We start from the raw sequence: 25,765 nt of genomic DNA, 5'->3' as shown, positions 1-25,765 counted from the left end.
CCTCGCTCCTTCTTCTTCTTTGTCTGGGCCAAGTTTTCAGCCAGTGTGTCTGTGTTGGCATGTGAGGGGTGAGCTTTCAGCTGGTGCGGCTGGGCTTTGGGTTATGGAAGGAGTTGGGCCAATAAGTATTCATTGAGGACAGTGGGAGCCAGGGTTCTCACAGGATTTACAAGTGCAGAAAGGGGGACGGCCTAATAAACGTTATGGTGTTGGGTTGGAATTGGAGGTATTAGTACGAAATCATGGCCTATGGATAGATGATGGAGATGGATGGATAGATGATAGATACATAGATACATAGATATGTGTGTGTGTGTGTCATAAAGTGTCTGCTTCCCTTCTGAGATACTTCACACCCTGAGAGAAGGAACCGTTTCCATTTTGCTCATCACTGCACAGCAAGTGCAGGCCCAGGGCCCAGCAGGTAGCAGGTGTTCAGTGTATAGTTTCTGAAAGAGCAGATGGATAGAAGACCTTTAGCAAAAAAGGAAACCTACTGAGTTTCAGTGTCCTTGTCTGTAAAATGGAACACTAATTCCTGCTACGCTATCTGTGCAATGCGGCTCTTCTATGGGACATGACTCATCTGTGAAAATAGAGTCCTGTTACTCCTCACCTGCCTCCATTCGAGTAGAGGTGAACTTACTTATTTATGGTCTCAGATTGGAGGACAGGCTCCTGTGTGACCAGCCCGAAATGCAAGTGACAAACAGCCTTGACCATGGTATGTCCGACCAGAAGCCAGGGAGCCTGTCATCCCAGAGGCTCAGGAGGCTGGGAACTTTCTATGAGGCTGTCTTTCTATGATCTATGTGTGTCCCTGGGACTTGGTCTCTAGCTCCCGGCTCCGGTGACTACCAGGCCAGCATGTTTACAGACATTATGTAGTTCACCTTCACGGGGAGAGCTGAGCTGAACAGACGCATGAGAGCAGGGACCCAGGGAGTCAGCAGACCTGCATTCAAATCCTTGCTCTATCATTTATTAGGGGGTCATGACCTGGGCAAAGTGCTTAACCTCAGTAGCCCCCAGGCTCCATATCTATAAAATGGGGGTGATATTACCCAGCACCTCATAATATTGTTTTGAGGATTAAATGAAACACACAAAGCACGTACGACGCTTCAGCAGGGAGCCAGCACACACACATTCGGTGAAAGTTACATCCTTAACTATCGACAGTAACTAGGTGGTCACACGAAGAAACAGGATCCTCTTGGGTCCCCCTAAGCAGAGCCACGGTCAAAAGTCAGCCCGAACCAAGAAAGGCAGAATGAGAGTGCCTACTACGATTTTGATTTTCTGCATGCTTTCCTCCACTTCCTGAACTTTTTCCTTTGCTTTATCAAACAACATTATAAAGTAAACAAAAAAGAAGCAATCTCTTTAGCTGCCACTAAAACCCTTACCTCAAATGCGGCACAGGATTTGATTGGGTAGAGGAAAATGTTGGTGACGATGTGTGACCCAAGGCTCCCATCCAGGATGCCTGCAGCTTTCTCTGAAGGGGTCTGCTGGGTTCTGGTGGTCTCTAGCAGAGGTGGGCGCAAACTCACAGCATCCGCAGTGGTGGGTGCATTGTCCCAAACCCTGGAGTCTGGGGAAGCATCTTCCTGAGGTGAGGGACTACGTCTGGCCCTGGTGGCAGGCAGGCTCTCTGCTGACAGGGCTCCAGCCTCCCCAGGCGTGGCCAGAGGGAGAGGCTGGCCATGAGACGGGCGCAGTCGGGTTGCTATGATGAACCTGAGAAAGGCCTGGGCATCCTCAAGCGTAGACATGTATCCAAACGAAATCCTCACAGATCCCGTCGGCTGCCCATCTATGAGGTCCACATCGTCACCGCAGACATGACCAGCCTAGAATAAAGAAATAAGTCGGCCAGAGTGACTCATTCCTCATGGATAAAGTGGAAACCATTTTGTAAAACAAGTTTTGTTAATTTTATAATATAAACTTAACCCAGGAAAAAAGAACTGCAACAGGAGCTGTGTGCCTGAGGCATAGTTCCAGAAGCACAGAGACTCACTCTCTGGACGTCACTCTTTGCTCAACTGTGAATTGGGATCTATACCAATCTTAGGGGGCCACTAAAAAGCCTAAAAGATACAACATTGTAAATCAACTATACTTCAATAAAAATAAATAAATAAATTTGTTTTTTTAAGTTTAAAAGAAATCATTCATGGAAAGCATTTACCAGAAACACGCACACAGTGCTCACCCACAGAGGTATCAAAAGACAGACCAAAGTTTCAGAAGCATAGATGGGTCAGCTCCTTGGTCTACCTAGGGCTTAAGTGACAGGACCACCTGCTGGCCATGCCTTTTAGCCTCTCTCAGAACCAAAGGGAGGTCTGCATCCCTGACAGCTGCCCTTTGACAAGAGGGCAAGACAGAGGTGCTGCCCCTATGAATAACCGGCCCAAGGCCAGGATGAAAGCCAAAGGCAGCATGAGTGCCCGGTCGGGAGGTGGTGAAAGAAAGGCAAGACGTCCCCAAGCCTCTCCAAGCCTGGCAGCCTGGTCGCTGCTCCAGCTGCCTACCTCCCCCAGAGCTGAACCCAAGTCAGTCACCCAAGGAGATGAGGCCACGGCATTCCACAGGATCAATATTACATCAGGAACTGCATTCGTTTCTGTTCTAAGACTCCTTCTCTCTCTTTCTATTTATTTTATTTTATTATTATTATTTTTTAACTACACCATGTGGTGTGAGGGATCTTAGTTCCCCGACCAGGCATCAAACCCACACCCCGTGCAGTGGAAGCACCGAGTCTTAACCACTGGACCGCCAGGGAATTCCCCCTTCTCTCTCTCTCTTTTTTTTTTTTTTTTTTAAGATTTATCTTTTTTGGGGTTTTTTTGGCTGCATCAGGTCTTAGTTGTGGCACGCAGGATCTTCACTGAGGCATGCAGGATCTTTCATTGTGGCGCGTTGGCTTCTCTCTAGTTGTGGCATGCGGGTTTTCTCTCTCTAGTTGTTGCGCGTTGGCTCCTGAGCACGTGGGCTCTGTAGTTTGCAGCACGTGGGCTCTAGTTGAGGTGCACAAGCTCAGTAGTTGTGGCGTGCGGGCCTAGTTACCCCGCAGCGTGTGGGATCTTAGTTTCCTGACCAGGGATTGAACCTGCGTCCCCTGCATTGTAAGGTGGATTCTTTACCACTGGACCACCAGGGAAGTTCCCCCCTCCTTTTTTAAATAAAATATTGTTCACAGTTGGTTGGGATTTAATATATTCAATATTTAGTGGCAACCAAAAGAAACTTAAGTTAGAAACTATTCTGATATAAAGAAGGGCTCTTTGCCACTCAAACCATTCTTATGAAATGGTTCAAAACAGGCTGTACCTTGAGGTAACAAACCAGCCCAGAGGAGCGGCAGGAAGAGAGGGGACCTGAGAAATGCAGAATGCCCCGTAGAAGAGTTCCTCTCCTCACCCAACCCAGACATGAGTTACCTCCTGCTTGGAGATTTCGCGCTGGCAGGACTGAACTAGCTAAGGGCCCTCTGCGTGTACGAGCACATTTTCACATTTGCTTGACCCCTGTTAAAAGCCCTCTTCTGGAAAAAAAAAAAAAAAAAAAAAAAAACCCTCTTCTGCCTCTAAATGTTTGCCCTCAAACTAAAAAATGACTGCCAGAGACATAGTATCTTGAAGTGGTTTCTATTTTTGTTGACCCTTTTTCTTTACACATTCACAGGGTGGGCTCAGAGAAATGAGCTCGCAGATCCAGCCCTGACCCCAGACACACGACCAGCCTCTAATGAAGTTAGAGGCACCGCCACTGGGGTTTGCTGGCTAGCGTTTGGACCACACGATCCAGTACCAACCTGAAGATGCTTCTTGATCATCTCATCACTTATCCCCAGGTGTCTCTGGCAGGCCCCAGTGTTACAGAAGCAGCCGGTTCGCACGTGGATGTTGTGAAGACTGGCCATTTTATCCACCTGCGGGTTTAATATATGACATGGAACCAGTGTTAGGAGTGTCCAGTTTTACTCTAATTGCCTGGGAAGGAGTTTCAGATCCACACTTGGACCTCTCTTTCTTAACAGTAAAATGAAAATATGAGCTTGGAATTTTGCTCTAAGGGGCCATGATCTATCGTGGGTTTACTAAATACATTTTATAAAATGTTACTGATAATTAAATCTTATCCAGTTGGGTTATAAACATAGGCCTGAGAAAAGTGAAAGATATCAAATTCACACCAAACTCCAAGTTAAGAGCTCACATGTAAAACAAACAATCTGATTTCTTAAATGAGCAGACATTTTTCCAAAGAAGACACACAAATGCCCAACAGGTACATGAAAAGGTACTCAACATCACTAATTGTCAGGAAAATGTAAATCAAAACCGCAATGACATCAGCTCTCAAATATCTAATAGCGAGCATCTAATATCACACCTGTTAGAACAGCTATTGTCAGAAAGACAACACATAACAGGAGGTGGAGAGAATGTGGAGAAAAGGGAATCCTCGTGCACTGCTGGTGGGAATGTAAGCTGGTGAGGAACTATGGAAAACAGTATGGAGGTTCCTTAAAAAATGTAAAATAGGGCTTCCCTGGTGGCGCAGTGGTTGAGAATCTGCCTGCTAATGCAGGGGACATGGGTTCGAGCCCTGGTCTGGGAAGTTCCCACATGCCGCGGAGCGGCTGGGCCCGTGAGCCACAACTACTGAGCCTGCGCGTCTGGAGCCTGTGCTCCGCAACAAGAGAAGCCGCGATAGTGAGAGGCCCTCGATAGTGAGAGGCCCGCGCACCGCGATGAAGAGTGGCCCCCTGCTTGCCACAACTAGAGAAAGCCCTCGCACAGAAATGAAGACCCAACACAGCCAAAAATAAAATAAACAAACAAACAAACAAAAAAAATGTAAAATAGAATGAATTGCTGGAACTTTGATCCAGCAATTCTACCTCTGGGTATTTATCCGAAGGAAATGAAATCACTGTCTTGAAAAGATATCTGCACCCCCATGTTCATTACAGTATTTGCACTAGCCAACAAATGGAAACAACTTAAGTATCCATCAAAGGATGAATGGATAAAAAATATGTGATTTATAAATATTATTATTCGGCTACAAAAAAGGAAATCCTGCCATCTGTGACAACGTGGATGGACCTTGAGGGCATTATGCTAAGTCATAATGAAAACTGCTAAGAAATGAGTCAGACAAAGACAAATACTGTATGATCTCATCTACATGTGGAATCAAATCAAAATTCATAGATACTGAGAGCAGATTGGTGACTGCCAGAGGCAAGGGATGGGGGTCGTGAAGGTGGTCAAAAGATACAAACTTCTAGTTCTAAGAAAAATAAGTCCTGGGGATGTACTGTACCGCATGGTGACTATAGTTAACAACACTGCATGGTGCATGTAAAAGTTGCTGAGAGAGTAAGTCCTGAAAGCTGTCATCACAAGAAAAAAAATTTGTAACTATGTGTGGTGATGGGTGTTAACTAAACCTGTAGTAATCATTTTGCAATATACATATATATCAAATCACTGCACTGCACACCTAAAACTAATACAATGTTATACATCAGTTCTATCTCAATTGTTAAAAAATATTTTTAGTAAATTAATCTTTGAAAAAAGAGCCCACATGTTTCAAGGGAGATTCACAAAAATAAAATCTGAGGGCGGCTGGGACGTGGGGCAGCTCCCTGGCATCCTCTGCTTCCGGGTAGATTCCCGGAGCAGGACTTAGCAGAGCTACCAGTCAGAGCAGCTCTGCCTCAGCTCCCAGCCCAGGCTACAAACATTACTGTGTTGACACTGTGGGTTATCGATTTGCTTTCATAATGTTTCAGACTTTGGGTTGAATCACAGAACTAACTGCTGCTCAATCCAGAAGTTCCAAGGCTCTTTCCCGTCCCCTGGAAGCTAGGCAGGTGATTCGTAGTCACAAGACTCAAAGGTGAGCTGGCACGAAGGATGTTTATCCCAGCTCTTCTGTTTGTGGGTCCAGGGCTCCATTCTCCCAAGGGCCTGGGGGTCCAGTGAGGGTCCTCAGCCCTGGTGACTCAGGTTAAACTTGGGGGAGTGCCCTAAATGCATTCAAGGAAACAAACACATCTTGCCCAGTCAGAGAAGCCTTTGAAACTTTTCTCCCTGGGAAGTACAGGTGGGGGACACAGACACAGGTCACCAGGTGGTCAGCCTGGCCTCCCCGCTAGGCAAGCGCAGCGGTGTTACCTCCCACACACCCTTATGGGAACTACACTGTCTTCCCTTTAGCCGTCTCCCCTGGATGGTCAGAGTGAAAAGAAGCCACCTCTGCTGGTGAAATCCCAGGAGTTCCCTGCTCTCTGAGGTGAGACCTGGCGGCACCACTGGGTCTGGCCTACTCCACCTCCAGGATCAGGTGGTCTCCATTCAAGGGGCAGCCCCTAGGAAAGCCCCTCACTCCCTGACCCCAACTCCAGCCAAGCTGAATGAGAAGTCTCCCCCACCCACCCCGTATCCACTATTCCAGCTACCACAGCCACAAAACAAGGCACCCAAACCTGGCGGCCTAAAACAATAACCATTTTATTGTGCTCACGGCTACAGGGGGGTCAGGAATTCAGAAAAACCCCAGAGGAGCTGGCTTGTCTGAGCTGGGAAGACTAGAAGGCTGGGAGCGACATGACGTCTGGGGCTGGAATCACCTGGAGACTCAGCTTCTCATGTATGCGTCTGGCCTCCAAGCCAGAAGGGGTCAAAGCAGACAGTCACCATCATGCCTGCTTTTGGCTTCCTCACAGCATGGCCGCTCAGTGTAAAACTCCTTACACAGTAACTCGAGGCTCCAAAAGTGAATGCCCCGGAGAGCAGTGCTGATGCTGCAGGGCCTTTTCTGACCCAGCCTCCAAAGCCAAGCAGTGTCACCTTCTGTAGCATTCTGTTGGTTATGAGTGATAGACCTGCCAATAGACCTGCCTTGGCAGTCATAGACCTGCCAAGATTCTAAGGGGAAGAGACAGGGACCCCACCTAGAAGAGCCTAGAAGAGCATGTGGGTGGAAGAGGCTGTTTCGGCCACACTTACCCTTCATACTAATTTCTCATCACAACTTCATCTCCTCTCACCCTGAGACCTTTGGAATCCCACACAGGCTCGGCCAGTGCCCAGCCAGGTGAAGGAGTTGGCTGCTGGGGCAGGATGAGCACTGCATCCAGGGAGGGTGAGAAACCGGCCTGACCACAGTGCAATAGAGCACTTGCTTCATACCAGCTCAGTGCTAAGGGGCTGTGTATTGTAACTCATTTAATTCTCATGACAACCTATCAGCAGGGAAGATTGTTACCCCCATTTCACGGAGACTTGGGGAGCTTACATTAACTCACCCAAGCTCCCAGAGCCAGCAAGAGGCAGTCCAAATCTTAACCCACCCTCTTAACCACTGGGTAGACTGACTTCCAACAGAGGGGAGAATGCAATTCGGAGATTTGGATGTCAAAAACAAGAACCCAAAACCTTCTCACAGAAGGCTCAATTCTTTCACGCATCCCTTGAAAAAGAGAAGCCAGACCCAGCCATGACGCCATCTGATCTTTCCGAAGGCCCCCCAAATCCCTGTGGGATTCCCACATGTGAAGGAGCCCAGGAAAACCCAAGATTCTCCCGGGCCGGCACAGCTGGCCATGCCTCAGCCTCGGCCTCCACTCATAGGATGAGCTTCCTCTACAAAGGCACAGAGGGAGAAACCCATCCTGTGCGATGCCTTGGAGAATGAAGGTCCTGGTGAAGTCAGCCAGGCACCCAGATAGGCTCCCTGAGGGGGAGGGGGAGTCTTCCTCTTGAGGCTTCTCTGGCAAGTGGTGGGGGGGGGGTTCTTTCACCGCTGCTTGGTCCAAGCAGAACCCTGTAGGCCCACCACCCCCCGCCAAGTACAAAGGCTGCCTCTTATTTGTAGAAAAGCTGAAGTCTCCCAGGCCTCCCAGAGTCACAAAAGAAAAGGCTTGAGCAGTTAATGATTAGGGCAAGAGAGTCACAGACTCTGTGTCTGATGAAAGAATGGGATTAATGCCATTGCTTGTAATAATCTATATCTTTGTGGGCATAGGAATAACTGTAGCTTGCTCTGCCCATATATGTGAGCGGGCAACTAAAACTGTCAACAAAGAGATGCTACAGACCCATGTCGACGTCTTTCACTCTAAGATCTTGACACCTTCTCTCAGCATGAAGCAGTTACAGAAGATGGACCTTCACTCCTATTCGCATAGAAATGTAATGATGTCTGATAGTGGGGATTTGTAAGCAGCTCTTTTGGCCCTTTTCTGTTTGTTCATTTCTGTTTTCCTCAGACAGACCTTAATTGTAAAAATGAGATCACTAGGTAACATTTAACCTAACTCCGGACTTCTGCTCTACTGAATGTACACAGTGCCTTGCTTAACCGGTTGATTCCTTTCCTGGATTAAAAGGAGTAAGAATGAAGAATTAAGTAGTTAAAGAATGACTGACTCTCTAATTAAGTAGTTAAAGAATAACAGCTTCCCTGTTAGCAAATTTGCAGGCGGATAACCGGGGCAAGAGAACATCCAATTGCAGGTGGACCATGAGGACAAGACAGTACCAAACGAAGATCAGAAGTCAGTGGGTCTGCACACAATGGAAAGATGATGACAATCTGATCTCCTACCTTAATGATTAACTGAGACTCTTTCCCCTTTTTCCCTTTAAAAATTGTCATGGCTGAGAAGAATCTTCGGAGTTGGTCTCCAGACATGAGTCCACTTTCTCCCCAGATTGCCAGTTTTTCTGAATAAAGCACCTTTCCTTTCTACTGACACTTGCCCCTTGATTATTAGCTTTTGAGTGGTGAGCAACCCAACCTGAGTTTGGTAACATGCCTGCCACAGCACACTTCATGGTCGCTTGTCTGCCCTCCTCCACACCCCTGAAAACATACACTTATTTTAGGTTTGAGAACGAAACTTATTGTACCAATAACCTAGAATAACATATTTGAGAAGGCAAAGCTTTGGCCCCGATGCATTTTCCACCATCCCTCAGAAGCATTTACAATCGCCTGCTTCTGAGTGGTGCTGGGCTGTGTAAGTGAGGGGCAGTGTGGGCTGGGGTCTTCACAGTCAGCTCACCCAAGGGACAGCTTATGGTTGTAGAGTGTTGGCCCCTGGACACCAGTGAGAACCAACATTTCCCCCAGAGAATATTTCTCAAGTTGGTTCCTCAGAGAGTTTATGGCTATTCAGAAGTGGGGACAAGATTCCTTGAGAAATGGATTTTGTTTGAGAAATTCTGGGTTTGACAAAGGTGTGTGGAGATAGTGGCTTTCAAGGGAAGACGAGCACTATCTTCCAAACTTATGTGATGATCAAATCTGCTCCTCACGGCAGTTCTAGAAACCCGGGCTCTGAGAAGGGCCTTGAGCTCCCCATGCCCCGTGTGTGACAGCCCATCTGCTGACCACCTAGGGCCATGTCTGAGTGCTCAGTGTGACTCTAGATTTCTTAATGTACTGGGCAGTGGCCAGCTTACTCAGCTGTGGTAAGGATCCAAGCAGTTCCCAAACCTGAATTGTTTTCATGGGAAAATACATACAAAGGGTATATCTACAGAAACTACTTGATAACCAATCTACCAAACCCTTTGAACTCATAATACGGATGAACTATGGCAGACATAAGGGCTTTTATGCTACTAAGGACATCATTCCTACTTCATTAAATAAAAAAAGAGTTATGAGTTCCAAGCAACATGCAAACAAATGGTGGTAAGGGGCCCAGAATTTTGTGTAACACTATGATATGGTCTGATGTATCAGTGGGGCCACCGAGCTGTTTGTACATGAAACGACATCAGACAGGCTGTTCTGTCTACACTACCTTAGGGTGTCTTCCCTTGCTGGCAAGCTTCAGCTGTCCCCTCCCACTGCCATCAGAGACTCGACCTCTCTCTTTCCATTTGAAATTGATCACCTGTAGCTAAATAAGGAGGGCTGAAGAACTAAATAGCTGTGCTTGTTAGAACAAGAGTAAAGAGCCTCTAAGGAAGGACCAGTGGCCTCTCCAACAGTGCACAGGATTCATCATGGCTATTGCAAGGGCCCAGAGGCCTTGACTGCAAATTTCAGGGCTCAGAAAGACTTCAGAATTCCAGACAAGAGTGATTCTGTTGTGAACAGGTCAGCAAGATGAAAAGAAAACCCACCTGGGAGTAACCAATGATGTTCCCATTGTCATCGAGCATGTTGAAGCTGATGACCGGACCCTGAACCTCTGGGCTGCTGAACTCAGAGTCGCTATAAATCTGCACGACAGGGGCTCCGTTGGGGTACCGAAGGGCAGACAGGGCGGCGTAGGTGTACCGAGCCAGGGTAAAGGTGTGCTGCCTGATGTTCTCCATTCCACCTCAAAACAGTTATGAAAACAAAAGGGGATCATGAACTCTATGTAAAATTCACTAGCTCATTTTTAAGAAAATGAGATCATTATAACTGGCAAACTTGGACCTCATATTAATGATTTTAAATACTTGTAAATAGTTCATGGTACTGCCCACATGATAAATGATTAAGTCATTGGTACCGAACGACAGTTTACCACTGCTGCTTCTGTGGAATTTTTCCATAGGAATTGTTGTTGTCATCTTCCTTTTTTTTTTTCCAGCTTTTTGCACTTTAATGTGTAATACTCGAGGTACAAGAAAACTGCATCTAACGTTGTCCTAAATCAAAGAAATCAGATCAGTCATCAAGGGCTCCAGAGTGAACAGCATCTTCATAACCTCCATGCTTATTGTCTTTGCTTTCTGGGTATAACTTGATAAGATCATTAATTTGAAGAATGGTGATTGCAGCTTCAGTTGCAACTTTCAAACTCTTAACTTTAACTATGGTTGGTTCAAACCCCCCTGCTTGTTTGTTGTCTTGGGGTTTACCATTGACCAAGTCAAGACCAATCCATTTTAGATTTTTGCGTTCTGGGTTAACTTGAGCCTCATCATGAAAAGCTCTTACTTTTGCAATCAGATCTGTGGAGTCTTGGGCAGCATTAACTGCAAGAGTATTAGGAATAACAGGAAGAGATCTTGCAAACTCGGCAATTGCAAGCTGTTCCCGGGAGCCCGTGCTGGTACATAGTTTTTGAGGTGCATGGAAAGGGCTGTTTCTACAGCGCCCTCACCCCGAGCCACAGATTTCGATTCCAAAACTCTTCACTACACAAAGAGCTCCACCTCGTCACACGTGAAATCATTTGCCCCATGTAAGATGACTGACGCAGAGGTATGAGCCTCAGTGCTATTTTAAAAACAGTGAAATTCTTAAATCAATGCTTTAATAAGTCCATGCAGAAATTCACTCTAAGTGCCTTGATGAAATCCTGCTTACACAGGACATTTAGACATGGAAGCAATGTCTAGACCATGGAGAAGAGATGAAATGGTTACTTCACCTCAATTTACAATGGCCCAAAATTATTTTACCCCATGCGTATAACTGCTTATATCACTGAAAGACTATAGCAGCCAATAAATGGGAAGTCATCTTCCTTTAAAAAAAAAAAATGTTACTTAAGCATTCAGATAATTTAGACCCTTTGGTAACAGATTGCAAAAATGTACAATTTTGTCTTTAAATGTATCTCTTTTATGCTGTTACTGTTTGTTTACGGTAATGTTTAAATCTTTTTTTTTTTTATTTTTTTTAAGTTTCTTGACCACACCGCACAGCATGCGGGATCCTAGTTCCCCACCAGGGATCGAACCTGCGTCCGTCCCCGGCAGTGGCAGCTCGGTGTCCCAACCACTGGAGTGCCTTTCTTCAGTTTGGGATGATGAAAGTCCTGGAGAAGGATAGTGGTGATGGTTGCTCAATGAGGTGAATATACTTAATGCCACTGAATTGAATATTTTAAAAGGGCTAAACTGGTACATTTTATGTTATATAGATTTCACCACAATTTTTTCTAAAAAAGAGCCTAACTAAGTAGGAAAAATCAGGGTTTGCCTTACTGTGAGGCTGATATTGTCAGTCTGCCTTCAGAGGTGCCCCTGGCTGTGTCAGACCCTCTCACTTGTGGTTTGGATACCTTGCTAGTATCTGTCCTTGAGAAAGTGCTCGTTTCTCAATGTCTATCTTGATTATCTCCTCTTTGTCTGGATGATGCCCACTCACCTCCCTGCATTACCGTCACGACAGCCCTCCTATGAATTCTGTCTGCCCGCAGTTTTAGGCCTAGGCTGAGGACCTAAGGGTCCTCTTATTATGATGAGAGAGAGAGAGAGAGAGAGAGAGAGAGAGAGAGAGAGAGAGAGAGAGAGGGCTGCCTAACTGCTAAGCCGCGTCCCTGGTTCACCATGACCCCATACCCATGTGGACGGTACAAGCAGTGTCACCCCGTTCTAGAAGCTTAGCCTCTGACAGGAGCGTCCAGAGCACAGCAGGAGTGAGGAGTCATGGCTCACCAGACAGAGGTTCTTCCAGCCTTGTGCCTTGTGCCAAGCCCCATAAGATGGGAAGTGGCATCCATCTGTGTGTTAGCCTGTGGGGAATGTCCCCCACCTGCTCACACACCCCAAGCACTTGTCAGGAAAGAAAACATGTATCATTGCAAAGGCCAGCAGAAGAGACAGTGCTTGGGGGCTCAGGGTTAGACGTTAGCATTGCCTGGGTTTAAACCCTAGCGCTCCCAGGTTCCAGCTCCCTGGTCCTGGGGAAGGCATTCAACGTCTCTGAGCATAAGCTCCTTCGTGGTCAAAGTGGGCTCATCATAAAGTTCCCCTGTGGGAAGACCCAGCAAGGTAAGAGCTAAATAAGGCCCCAGGATCTGTAAGCATTCCCAGTGCAGGGACCAAGGAGGGCTCCTCTGCTTCTGTGAGGTTATTAATCTCTGGATTTGGAATGTCTATCACTTGTTAAAATGTTCTTTTAACCGACCAAAAAAAAAGGTCCAGTTTCTTGCTCTTGCCTCAGAAGTCATTTCTGGAAGTTCTTTAGAATCAGCTTCATCTGCATCAGTACAGAGCTGCCATGTGCCGCTCACCTGCACAGACTCTCTCCTTATCTGAATCCCACCCAGGCCAGGGCTCCCTCGAGGACACGGGCAACAGGAAGCAAATTCCACACAGATAAAGAGGTCCACTGACCTGTGAGGCGCTCTAAGACATCGAATCCATGTTTTAGCGCTATCACGTCAAGGAAGGAGATGGTACCATCTTCAAATCTGTAATGGTGGTGAGGGCGACGAGGTCAAGCTGCGGCTAACTCCTCCGTGTGCATTTTGTATATGTGACAACGGGGCTTTGACTCTAGCCTTAGCCGTAATCCATGGAGACCTTGCCTCTGCTGCCTTATACAACGCTGCTCTCCCCTCTCCTTCTCAAGACAGAGGGCCATGCACACCAAGACATGCCGGCTACCTCTGGGCCTGACCTGGTCTGCAGCTTACTTGGGATGGGCTGGCAGTGGTGATAAAGGGCCCTGAAAGACAGTCACCACCTTGGAAGACTTCAGACTTGACAAAACCTCAAGTGCTGTGGGCTCTGGAAATGCTGCCCTTGACCCCAAGAGAGCACCACTGACAGGGCATCAATCCAGTCAGATCAATTGTGCAGCCACGAGGTTCTTGACAAGAGCCTATGATTATGAAGTCTATAGGACCACAGCTATTATAAGGCTCTCAATAAACTTCCTGATTATCGTTATAATTATATTTGCATTTTATAATTATTCATTTAGACAAAATCCTCATCAAATCTTTACTGTCCATGTACTGCATGCCGGGCACTGTTCTAGGTGCTAAGGATACGGCAGTTAACGTGACAGGTAGGATCCCTGCCTTCACAGGGCACAGAAACAAGGAGTAACAAACAGCAAACATGCAGGGAAGCCAAATAAGCATCAAGCCGGGGGGTGACGAGTGCAATGAAGTTGCCTAAGCAGGAGGGCTGGCGGCTGCTTTAGATGAGATGGTCAGGGGAAGTCCTCTCCGAAGGAGATCATTCAAGCAGAGACTGAGTGGAATTAAGGGAGCGAAGGAAACTGCTCATTTTTGAAAACAGTTTTGGAGGGAAACAGAGTTCCAGGGAGAGGGTGCAGCAAAGGCCCTGAGCAGGTAGAGCCAGAACAGCAAGGAGGTCAGTGAGGCCAGGAGCAAAACAGCAAGGCGGAGGGCTTCACCCTGGATGAGACGAGTGGCCGGAGGGCTCTGAGCAGAGAGGAGTGGCGATGGGGCCTAGGTTTTGATAAAACGCCTCTGGCTGCTTCATTAGTGAGGGGGAAGCCTGGGGCACAGCGAGGAGTTCCCAGCAAGCATCCCACAAAGGGTGGTGACAAACAGCAGTCTTTATGCAAGTTGAAGTTTTCAATGGAAATACCGTGCTTTGTATTTTAACACTCTAGGGATAAGAGTTGCTCAAAATATCATTACCGGAATGTTAATATCCTTATAAAACTAATGGTAATTAATAGATATACAGAAGTAATAATGAATTGGTTGATAGTTAATTGACCATTAATAAGTTAGTAACTAATGCCTCCTTAATAAATTAAACATGATTAGGCAATAATGGCTTCTGTTATTAATTGATCAATAATAAATAATTATTGATTGATCAATAATTAACAGACTCTTAGGAGAAAAGGGAGGTGTTTTTGTTTCCATCAGGGGTTGTTTCTCACTGGGTTATAAAACAGAAAAGGTTAAGAACAGAGTTCAGATGCATGTTCAAGAAACATTTGAGTTCGGTATTAAATCTCAAGCTCTAGTGCTAGGTTCACACGAAAAACATGAAGCTTCTAATGGTAAATAAGTACATTCAGCTTTCTGCGAATCCTGGTGCAGCACCTGCTATAAGGCGATTCACCCAAATTGAAGGCAAGAGGTCCGGTCCAGCCCAGCCCACTCATGCCGTGCCTGTAATGAGCTGCCCCACTCCTCTAGGTCTTCAGGTGCCCCTACTGACTAAATAAAGTTCGGGTTGTCATTTTGTTCTGCCTTTAATTTACATGATGTTGTGCCTGTCATTCTTTTCTCACTTGCTTATATTATATGCTACGTTATCACACTTGGATTCAAAAGGTTTTACATTAGCTTTCCTGTTTTAGAATCACGCAACTATGGAGAAGTCCTAAATGAAAGAGACATCAGAGAGCCTCATAGCCTATTGATGTCAACTCAACCTTTGTGCTTCACCTATATTAGCTCTAAAAACTGTATCCTTTTAGAGATGCACTTTATAGGAAAAACATGAGGTGCAGAGATCAAGTCACAGGCTCCTATTCCCACAAACAGTGTGCAGTGGAGCCAGGATTCACTCCCCAACGATCCAGCTCCAGAACCTACACTCTAGACTATGACTCTACTGCCGGGACCATGCGCCTACCTGCAGGACCCTTGAGTCTGCACCTGGGTCTGCGGGGCATCTGAGCCACCTTCCCATACAGGCCCCGGGGCCTTCTCAGGCACCAGCAGAGTGATCAGCTCCTGGCCCCCACCTCACGGTATCTCCCACTGTTGGACCCAGCAGAACCCTGGGGCAGCTGCCCTTTTCATCCTCTCATACCTTCAACCTTACGGTCCCCAGCCACTGGCATCTGGGGGATTCCTGGGCACGAGCCACACCACCTGCCCCTGCACCCTGAGAATGACACATAGACCAACAAACCCAGGCAAGGAGCTGCCAGCCCTCAAACTTCCTTGGTAACCCCCGGGAGGCTCACAGAGGCTGCTGTTAGCTGTGCCCCTGAGTCTGGTGGCCTCTGATTTAACTGGTTCCTCTTGCTGACTAGACACCAAGCTGAGCTCATACTAGCTGCTGAAATACAGCTATGCTGTCCACATGTATGCACACCTGTTCCAAATGGTACCATCCTTTCAATCACTGCTTCAGTTGCTGCCCCCTCATGTCAGTGCTGTGGCAAAAGGCCTGGGGCCCATCCTCCTCACTCCCTGGAAGGCCTTCATCTCTTCTGCTCGCAGCCCTTCCCTGCAGGCCCTCATCCTCCCACAGCTGTGGAGAAGCCCACACACAGGGCAGAGTTCACAGCCCGCTGTGGCAGCTCCAGCTGACCTCTGACTCCCGGATCCGGGCCCTGCCACCCAGCACCTCCCTTGCACCATCCTACATGTGGCATAGGCCAGACCCGAGCCTTGCTGAGCTCCAGCGGCCACTCCCATCGCCGGGTTACCTTTCAGCCACCGACTCTCTGGGGATATAGAAGTCTTCTTCTGCAAGGTATGCAGTGGCCGTGCCTCCTCCAAAGTAGGTTTTCCTCAGCAGAGGAGCTGAGCGGCTATTCACCAGCAGGGCGCCCAGGCCAGTGGGGAAGCCAAAGATCTTATAGAAGGAGAGGGGGACAAAGTCTGCCCGGTGAACCGACAGGTCCAGAGGCGAGGTGCCCACGTAGGCAGCCGCATCCAGCAGCACGAACCACTTCCCAGGCCCGCCCACGGGGCACATCCGCCCGGACTTGACCTCTTCTATCCAGGACAGGGGGTACCTGGTGCCGGAAAAGTTACTCTGAGCTGGGTAGCAGAAGAGATGCAGAGGCTGGCCGTCGGTGTCGCTGGCAGCGGTAGCATCCTGTTCTTCCGCCAGCCACATGTCCTCTGGCCTGACTGGGATGGAAGTGATGTTCATGGCCGCGACGACCTCCCTCATGCCCACCACAGACGTGTGGCTGTCAGTGAGGTAACAGAAGTGACTCCCACTGCTTTCTGGGCCTGGGGGCAACCACGGGAAAGCCTCTGCCACCAGTTTAAGAGCAGCTGTGCTCCCGGCCGTGAAAATCACAGTGTAGTCCTCTGGGGAGGTGTGGAAGTGTGCCAGGATCCTGGAAGAGGCACAGCATCACGGAACTCCTTGGTTTCCCTCCAGTGTTAAATGTTTGGAGCTAGTTGTATTTCAACTAAATACGACATCTGTCTACCTTAAGAGCTAGGAAAAAGCCAGATAGGGTTTGCCACATTGTGAAGTTAGGGCAGGGGCAGAGGAAGTTGTGGGAAGAGATGGCAAATGGGTGCAAACCGGCAAAATCACCCAGCCTCCCAAATCCCCACCCCCAAATGGAGAAGACAAAAATCCACAACTACCTTAAACTCAGTTGAAAACACCCCTTCTCGGTCTACTGTCTGGCTCTATCATAACAAGTTTTCAATCATCAACTTGTTTAACACTGCTTTTAATACGGGCAACCCTATAGCAAAAGAGTATCATTTTCAAACTGGAAATAATTCGAAATTGTATAGATTCAAATATCTTTAGGTACCACCTAAATTATTTGCCAAAAACTAATTAATTTGTTATGTGCAAATATTAGTAAAGGGGGGAAAACTGAAAAAACAAGATGTCTAAATCTGAAATACGAAAAGAAAAAAAAACAGAGAAAGCGGTTTTTTTTCTCCCTGAAAAGAAGACTTAGGAACCTGGGTCACTCTGGCCCCCAGGAACTCTGGCACCAGCCCAGAGCCACACACAACAGCTTGGGCACCTCAGAGGTGCCTACCTGTGCTTCTGGTCGGCCCCGCTCTGCACCTGCTCAGCCTCACCTTCCTGTCCTCTGACCCTGATGGTTATCAGCGTGCATGTGTGGCCATTTAGCTGAACGTGATCTTCCTGAAACCAGCTCAGAAGATTTGTGGGATGTGGGCAGGTGGCAGGAAGTCCATCCACCCACAGGTGCCACACAAGTTGGCACCTCTGCTGCTCACCTGTAGCGCACCTGCTCCACCGTGTCACGGGTGAGCCTGCTGCTGCTGTTCTGGCTGTGAGGATTACCTGCCAGGTTACAAAGACAAAGCGTTGGGTCACTCCTTATAGTCTCTCCTTTTTTTTTTTTTTTCTGCAGTGCGCAGGCCTCTCACGGTTGTGGCCTCTCCCGTTGCGGAGCACAGGCCCCGGACACGCAGGCTCAGCGGCCATGGCTCACGGGCGCAACCGCTCCGCGGCATGTGGGATCCTCCCAGACCGGGGCAAGAACCCGTGTCCCCTGCACCGGCAGGTGGACTCTCAACCACTGCGCCACCAGGGAAGCCCTATAGTCTCTCCTTTTGTGTTCCTCCAAAATCGTCTCCCTCAGTTTCTCAAAATTTAAGCAAAAAAAATATCATAGGACCCAGCCTTCCCCAAGTTTCAAACAGTAAATTTAATCAGGGAAGTGAGAAAATGCAGTAAGAAAGGAAAAGTCAAGCAAGACAAAATAATAATGGTTTAGCCATTAAACAAAGTCAAGAACCTTTAGTTCCTCCTCAAGGGCTATAGATAAGATTCCGGGCCCTATCCTTTGAGCTATTTTATAGATACTAAAACCCATACCAGGTGGAAGAAGTTAACTGTATGCTGCCCCTCCACAGTTCTCCATTCACATCTGCACCGCTCTCCTCCCCTCCCTGGTTCTGGGCTGGAGGGTCTTGGCTCACGCTGTTCCTCCTGCCTAATCTGCCCTCTCCTCTTTTCCGAGTGAATTCCTGCTCTTCCTCTAGCATCCACCCCACTCCTGTAGAAGCTTTCTGTGACACTCACGCTGCCAACTCACCGTCACTCTGCAGATACAGACCCCCGTAGTGCCGGGGCCTTTTGGTCACAGCCCTTTGCTCAATTGATAATTTACTTTATTTACATTTTACACTACTTTACTTTTCTTTTCTTTTTTTTTTAACATTTATTTGGCGATCACTTGATTGAGGTCTTGTCTTTACTAGACCACAGTCCATGAAGGCAGGGACTGTATTACTTTGTTCCCATTACAGCACCATGCCCCCAACACCAGAGTGGCTTAATAAACATTTACAGGGTGAATGAATGAATGAATGAATGTTCCTCCTGCTGTCCCACCCTCTGCACTGTGCTGGTCCCACAGGGTCATCCCACCACCAAACACAGCACCCCGTGCCCTTCCTGCCACTGACCCCTTCTTCTGGAAGTAACCTGTGTGTCCCTGAGGCAGTCCCTCCCACCCAGCAGCACATGTGCTACAGGGACTGACCCTGGGTGCTTGCTTGCCTGACACCCTCTCTCACGGGGCTTACTCAGCTTTGTGTGTTCAGCACTGTCCCCGCCTGTTAATGTGACATTTTATTAAGCATAGATATATTAGCTGAATGTAGTTGGCTAACGTTCAGCGCAAAATCAGTTATGCTGTGTTTTTCTTTACCATAAACATTTTCCATGAGATCTTTAGTGAAGCTTGTAAGCTGGCTCTGGGGGAACAGCGTGGCTCCTGCATGGTCAAGATAGACAGTTCCTGAAAGAAAACGCAAAATAAAGCTGGGATTATTCTTCAGAGGTATTCCACTCATCTCACCTAGATCTAGTTTGTGTGAACCTGACCAGCGCCCATATGATGTGTTTAGACATAACACCAGGCCCCTGATTTCTCCCAGCCTTTTGACATGCATGCTCTTTTTTAATATTCTTTCTCTTATTCTTTTCCATTAAGGTTTATCACAATATACTGAATACAGTTCCCTGTGCTATGCAGTAGGATCTTGTTGTTTATCCATCCTGTATATACTCGTTTGCATCTGCTAACCCCGAACTCCCAGTCCTTCCCTCCCCCATCCCTCTCCCCTTTGATGTGCGCTTCTGAATTCAAGTGGAGGCATGAGCAATGGCAGAACTGCACTTTCGACATCTAATGACCCTTAGAGCCCTGAGAGCCTTCCTGATGAACCAGCTCTCTTCTGAACCTGGGAGAGCAGCCCACACAGAGGAGAAGCCCAGCGGACGTTCATGCTTCAGGATGGCAAAGCTATTTCATGTTATGACACACACCCTCTTCTGGAATTTCCGCGCAGCTTCCCAGGCTGTCAAGCCCTGATTCTACATTTCCATAGTGAGTTCCAAAGTCCTCAACCCTACAACAGCTGTGACAGCTTCGGAGATGACTGGGAATGGCTGTGGTCTTTCCAGTCTCTCTCATAAACAGAGAAAGGTAAATTTAGATGACAGTGAGATACCAAGCGTTACCACTCAGATTGCCCCAGATCAAAAGGATAACTCACTGTATGGGGGAGGGTGTGGGGAAACAGGTCCGCTGCTACACGGCTGGTAGGAGGGTAAATGGGTGCAACTTCTTTATGGACAGAAATTTCGCAATATCGCTCATGCTTTAAAAATGCAAACTCCCTTGACCTAGCAATTTGTCTTCCAGGAATCTGTCTTATAAATTGTGAAATGGTCTGTCAGTGAGGACATTCAGTGCAGCACTGTCTGTAAGAGCAAAGCGTTGGAAATGACTTAAATATCTATCAACATGTATTTAAAATAAAGAATTTGAATACAGCCATCTAGTACTGACATGGAACAAACTCCAAGATATGTTTTCAAGAACATACAATATGAATAGATTCTTTCATGCACTTAACAAATATTTTTTGTTTTGTGCAGGATGGATTTTTCATTTATTTTATAACAGCTTTATTGAGATTAATTCACATACTGTAAAATTTGCCCTTATAAAGTTTATGATTTAGTGGTTTTAGTATATTTGTAAAGTCGTGCAACCATGGCCACTATCTAATTTTAGAACACTTCATTCATCCCCAAAAGAGACCCCATACCCATTACCACTCACTCCCCAGATCCACCCAGCCCTAGCCCCTGGCAATCACCAATCTATTTTCTGCCTCTGTAGATCTGTCTACACTGGACATTGCATATAAATGAATCATACAACATGTGGTCTTTTCTTCTAGCTTCTTTCACTTAGTATAATAATTTCAAGTGCATCCATGTTGTAGCATGTATCAGACTTCATTCCTTTCTTGGGACTGAATAGTATTCCATTGCATGGAGATGCCACGTATTTTGTTCGTCTATTCATCTGTTGATGAATATTTGGGTTGTTTCCAATTTTGCCTATTATAAATAATGCTGTTATGAATATTTGTATACAAGTTTTTGTGTGGACATATGTTTTCTCCCATTTGGTTGGTTGTTCTTTCACTTTCTTTATGATAGCCATTGAAAAAAATTTTTTTTAATTTTGATGAAGTCCAATTTGTCTATTTTTGTTGCTTGTAATTTTGGTGTCACAAGAAACCATTGCCTAATCCAAGGTCCTGATGATTTATACTTATGCTTTCTTCTAAGAGTTTTATTCTTTTAGCTCTTATATTTAGGCTTTGGCCCTTTTGAGTTAATTTTTTAATACAGTGTTGAAGAGGGGTCCAACTTCAGTCTTTGGTGTGTGGATACACCATTTAAGAGACTATTCTTTCTCCTGTTTAATAGTCTTGGCATCCTGTTGAAAATAAATTGACCATAGATGTATGGGTTTATTTCTGGTCTTACAACTCTACTCCACTGGTCTATGTATCTATCCTTAGGCCAATGCCACATTGTTCATTGTTTTGATTACTATAACTTTATGTAAATCTTAGTTACCTTTACTTTTATGGCAGTGTAAGTCCTTCCACTTTGTTCTCTTTTTTTCAGTAATTTTTATTTTATTTTATATTTTGGCTGCATTGGGTCTTCATTGCTGCACATGGGCTTTCTCTAGTTAACAGCGAGCAGGGGCTACTTTTCGTTGCAGAGCACGGGCTCTAGGCGCACAGGCTTCAATAGTTGCAGCATGCTGGCTCAGTAGTTGTGGCTCGCAGGCTCTAGAGCACAGGCTCAGTAGTTGTGGCACACAGGCTTAGTTGCTCCGTGGCATGTGGGATCTTCCTGGACCAGAGCTCGAACCCATGTCCCCCGCGTTAACAGGCAGATTCCCAACCACTGCGCCACCAGGGAAGTCCCTCAACTTTGTTCTTTTTCAAGATTGCTTTGGGTATTCTGGATCCTTTGCATTTCCATATGAATTTTAGGATCAACTTGTCAAAAAACTGTCCGGGATTTTGATAGGAATTGCATTGAATCTGTAGGTAATTTGGGGAGTATTGCCATCTTAACAATATTAAGTCTTCCAATCCATGAATACAGGATGTCTTTCCATTTATTTAGGTCTTTTTTTTTTTTTGCGGTACACAGGCCTCTCACTGTTGTGGCCTCTCCCGTTGCGGAGCACAGGCTCCGGACGCGCAGGCTCAGCGGCCGTGGCTCACGGGCCCAGCCGCTCCACGGCATGTGGGATCTTCCCGGACCGGGGCACGAACCCGTATCCCCTGCATCGGCAGGCGGACTCTCAACCACTGAGCCACCAGGGAAGCCCTATTTAGGTCTTCTTTTATTTCAATGATATTTTGTAGTTTTCAGTGTATGTCTTGTACTTCTTTTGATAAATTTATTGCTGTGTATGTTATTCTTTTTGATGCTTTGGGAATTGTTTCCTTTATTTCACTTTCATAGTGTTCATTGATACTGTATAGAAATTGAATTGACGTTTGTATCCTGACCGTCTATCCTACAACTTTCCTGAACTTGTTTTTTTAGTACTAATAGCTTTGTGTGTGGATTTTTTAGGCTCTTCTGTATACAAGATTATACTCTCAGCAAGTAGAGATGCTTTACTTCTTCCTCTCCAATCTGGATGTATTTTATTTCATTTTGTTGCCTAATTGTCCTGGACAGAACTTCTAGCACAATACTGAATAGAAGTGGTGAGAAGAGACGTCCTTGCCTTGTTCCTGATCCTAATGGTAAAATTTTCATTCTTTCACCTGTAAGTATGATGTTAGCTGTGGTTTTTTTGTAGATGGCCTTTATCAGGTTGATTAAATTTCCCTTTATTCCTAGCTTATTGAGTGTTTTTATATTCAAGAAATACTTACTGAGCATGTACTGTGTTCCAGGCACTGTTCTAAGTGCTGGGGACATAACAGCAGTCAAAATAGAAGCTGGTATGATAATGACAGAGAAAGACCATAAACAAATAAATATTAACTACGTCAGGTGGTAAGACATGTTATGGCTCAACTATGTAAAAAAAAAACTACCCATGTACACACACATATAAATATAGATGAGCACTGGAAAGGCAAACAAGACACAAAGGGCAGCAGTTGACTCTGGGGTGGCCATAGTGGTGGCAACTGGAGTTGGGGGTGCTCCCTGGGCATTCTTCATCCTCTTTTGACACCTTTTGAATTTGGTACCATGTTAAATGTATTACCTAGCCAAAAAAATTAGTTTTAAAATAATGTTCTCATTTACTAAAGATTCAGAAATAGAAAGGTACCACACCATAAGAAAGGCATTTGTCCACCCAGCATCAGGGAGACGCTCATGGGGAGCATTAGTGTCACTATTAGAAGAAGTAGGCAAACGACCCCCAAACCAATCAGCATCAGGTCTTCAAGAAAGGGAATTCCAGGGTCTCTTCTGACTCATGCACCTTCAGTTCTTGGTTCCATGCAGGGTGAGTGACCATCAGTCAGCACCCAGAGGCTTTAAGAACCACTTGAACCACAACTGTGTAATCAATATGCTCCCTTCACCAAAACAAGGACATTCCCATCCAATGGGTTATGCAAAATATTTCAGCACGTACAGGTTAAGCATTTAATTATCCAGAGCAACCATTTAACCAGACAAATTCTCAAACCTGCAAGAAAACTTTGGGGGTGGGTAGGGGTCAGGGATAGAAAGAGGAGGTGAATCTCGTTATTGTGGTTTGGTTTGCTTGTTTTTCCCTGCTCTCCTTCTGGTTGGTTTGTTTCTGTGTGAAAAAAGAGGGGGCTATGTTCCTAGACTCCCAGCAGCGGTAAGGGTGAGTTTATAGTCCACAACGTCTACTTCAAGCATAATGTAGAGGAAATGCTGGGAAATTGTACTAGATAGATAGGTAGGTAGGTAGGTAGATAATCACAGAACACTGTCACAATTACAGTAGATGTTAAAGGGCACTGAAGGCCAGCCTGGGATCCTGGCTATCACATCTAAACTTTACATTTGAGGAAAAGGGTGCTGTTCTCTGAGAGACAAGAAGGAAACAAGGAGGGATCTACTTTCTACTTTCCCAGGGTAGTGTTGAGGGGAGAGGTCAGCCAATGATGGGTGTGAGGGATGAGAGCTGGAGGGGATTAGGGGATTAAGGAGGAGTGATGCTGAAATAATTACCTACTGCACTATAACAGCTTCTGGGATTTGCTTAAAAAGAATGGGGAGACTTTCTCAAGTCCTCTGCACCTGTGGGTATTCATTCTATAGGTGTCTCTATTTCTGTGGGTAGGAAGTTTCTATAACCAAAAAAGTTCAGAGAGAAAAGGAAAGAGAGAGACAGACAGACAGACAGAGGGGGCACTGTCTCCAGCAGGTGAATGGGCAACTAGGAAGATCAGAGAGGGAGTGAAGAGAGGCTGCCAGAGGGCCCCTGTCTCCTCCCTTGAGCTTCCCTACTTAAGTACAGATGGGGCCACTCGAGGAGGAGCGCGCAGCCCTTAAAGCTCCCAAAGGGGGAGGGGGTGAATCACGTTCCGGAACATGAGAAAATGACCCAAAGAGCTGAAGTCAGCTACCTGATAACTGAAACGTAAATCATGGTTGCTGCTCTGCCACAAGCAGGCAAGCGGCACCAACTGTTCACCACGACAGAATAAATACACCTCAAATCCCAGTGCCCGGCGCCACGACCTGCCCACTTACCCGGCACCCCTCCCAGTTCAAACAGCACGCCCTTCTAAGGCTTGGTGAAGCCCCTCACAGAAGGTTGCTGGAAAAGGATGAGTCCCGACCCGGTGCGGAACGCCCTCCCGCCCTGCAGCAGTGGGTTGGGAGGACCACTGGCCAGATCAAGTTTGTCTTCCAAGTTAACCTGCCTGTTTGCCTTGTGGAACTCGAAGGCACGATAAGATCCCGGTCCTCACATCCAATGTACTGGCTTGTCCTGTACTTAAAGTTCAAATTGCACGGTTTGCTAATTCTTCAGGTACCCCAGCGAGCTGGACTTCCGAGGCATTGTTCTGCCTACACTAGTGAGAAAAATGAGACTTCGAAAATACAAACTGCTGGGAGCCATCCCAGCGGAGTCTGGAGCGCAGCCTCGGGAAGCTCCTGCACGGCGGCCGCAGCCCCTCGGTCTCCAACCCGCGCGCCCGCAGAGTCGCGGTCCCAACCCCGCGAGCTGGCCGCCCGTGCACCGCTCCCGTCCCCGGGCAATCACACGAACAGTCACGGCCGCCTGGCATTCCTGCATTTTGCAACCCCGGTTCCAGTTGGAACTTTAGAGCCGGGTGTCTCGTGGCAAGCGAAGGCAAAAAGAATCCTCAGCCCTTTTCGCAGAGGGCGGAGACAGGTGGCAAAGGACCACTTTGGTCCTACATCCCTGGAAAGTCTAAGGAGCAAGAAGTCTTGGGGTTGCAGATGGGACCTCAGGGAGCCGCGTCCACAAAGAGAGCTCGTGGACACATCCCTCCAGGTCTTTCGATTCAAAATGGGTCCCTAATGAGGTAACGCCGCTCCCGTCGGGAGCAGAAGTTCCTTCCACGTCGGTTCTAGAAACCGCGTGTCCCCCACGGCCTCCCGGCAGGCCCGGTGCAGCTGCCCCCGCCGGTCTCACCTGCCAGGCGGCCGAACTCGCGCGCCCGGAGCTCGTGCAGGCTGCGCCGGCCGTACCCGTAGACGAGAGGCTGCGGGCTCGAGTCCAGGAACTGCGCAAAGGCCAGCAGCTCGGTCCCCGACTGCTCGGCCCCGCCAGCCATGACACAGGCCTGAGCGCCGCGCAGTCCAAGCGGGCTGCGCCGGGGAAACACCGAGGCCCGCCCGCCGCGACTCCGCCCCGCCGCGCCCCGGCCGCGCCTCCCGGCCAGCCAGTGGCACCGCGTCCCCGCCGAGGGGCGGTGCCTCTCCCGGCAGGCCGGGCTTGCTCCGGGCTCGCTGGCTCATGGAGTTTCACTGCTTTCTGCCCTTTTCCC

General features: G+C 47.2%; 1 protein-coding gene across 7 annotated transcripts in view; it reads right to left on the bottom strand.

The window, feature by feature from the left end:
- Window positions 1–25,560, bottom strand: part of MOCOS (molybdenum cofactor sulfurase) — a 57,608-nt gene extending 32,048 nt beyond the window's left edge. For 6 of the 7 annotated variants that reach the window (XR_014297519.1, XR_014297520.1, XR_014297521.1 and 3 more), the window contains exons 1-8: window positions 25,411–25,560; window positions 19,120–19,209; window positions 17,678–17,744; window positions 16,156–16,800; window positions 13,113–13,189; window positions 10,176–10,375; window positions 3,830–3,946; window positions 1,410–1,856 (exon numbers count right to left, since the gene is read on the bottom strand). Coding sequence is in view for 3 of the 7 variants with exons in the window: in XM_082667404.1 (XP_082523530.1) it covers window positions 1,410–1,856; window positions 3,830–3,946; window positions 10,176–10,375; window positions 13,113–13,189; window positions 16,156–16,800; window positions 17,678–17,744; window positions 19,120–19,209; window positions 25,411–25,552 (1,785 nt within the window). In the remaining 4 variants the exon portion in view is untranslated. The remainder of the gene's footprint in view (window positions 1–1,409; window positions 1,857–3,829; window positions 3,947–10,175; window positions 10,376–13,112; window positions 13,190–16,155; window positions 16,801–17,677; window positions 17,745–19,119; window positions 19,210–25,410) is intronic. The other variant, XM_082667406.1, reaches the window with a different exon arrangement.
- Between the last annotated feature and the right edge of the window lie 205 nt (window positions 25,561–25,765).

The sequence above is a fragment of the Grampus griseus genome, assembly GCF_964374135.1.
Source record: "Grampus griseus genome assembly, chromosome: 12".
In the NCBI taxonomy this organism is placed as follows: Eukaryota; Metazoa; Chordata; class Mammalia; order Artiodactyla; family Delphinidae; genus Grampus; species Grampus griseus.
This window is presented reverse-complemented; position numbering and strand designations above follow the sequence as displayed.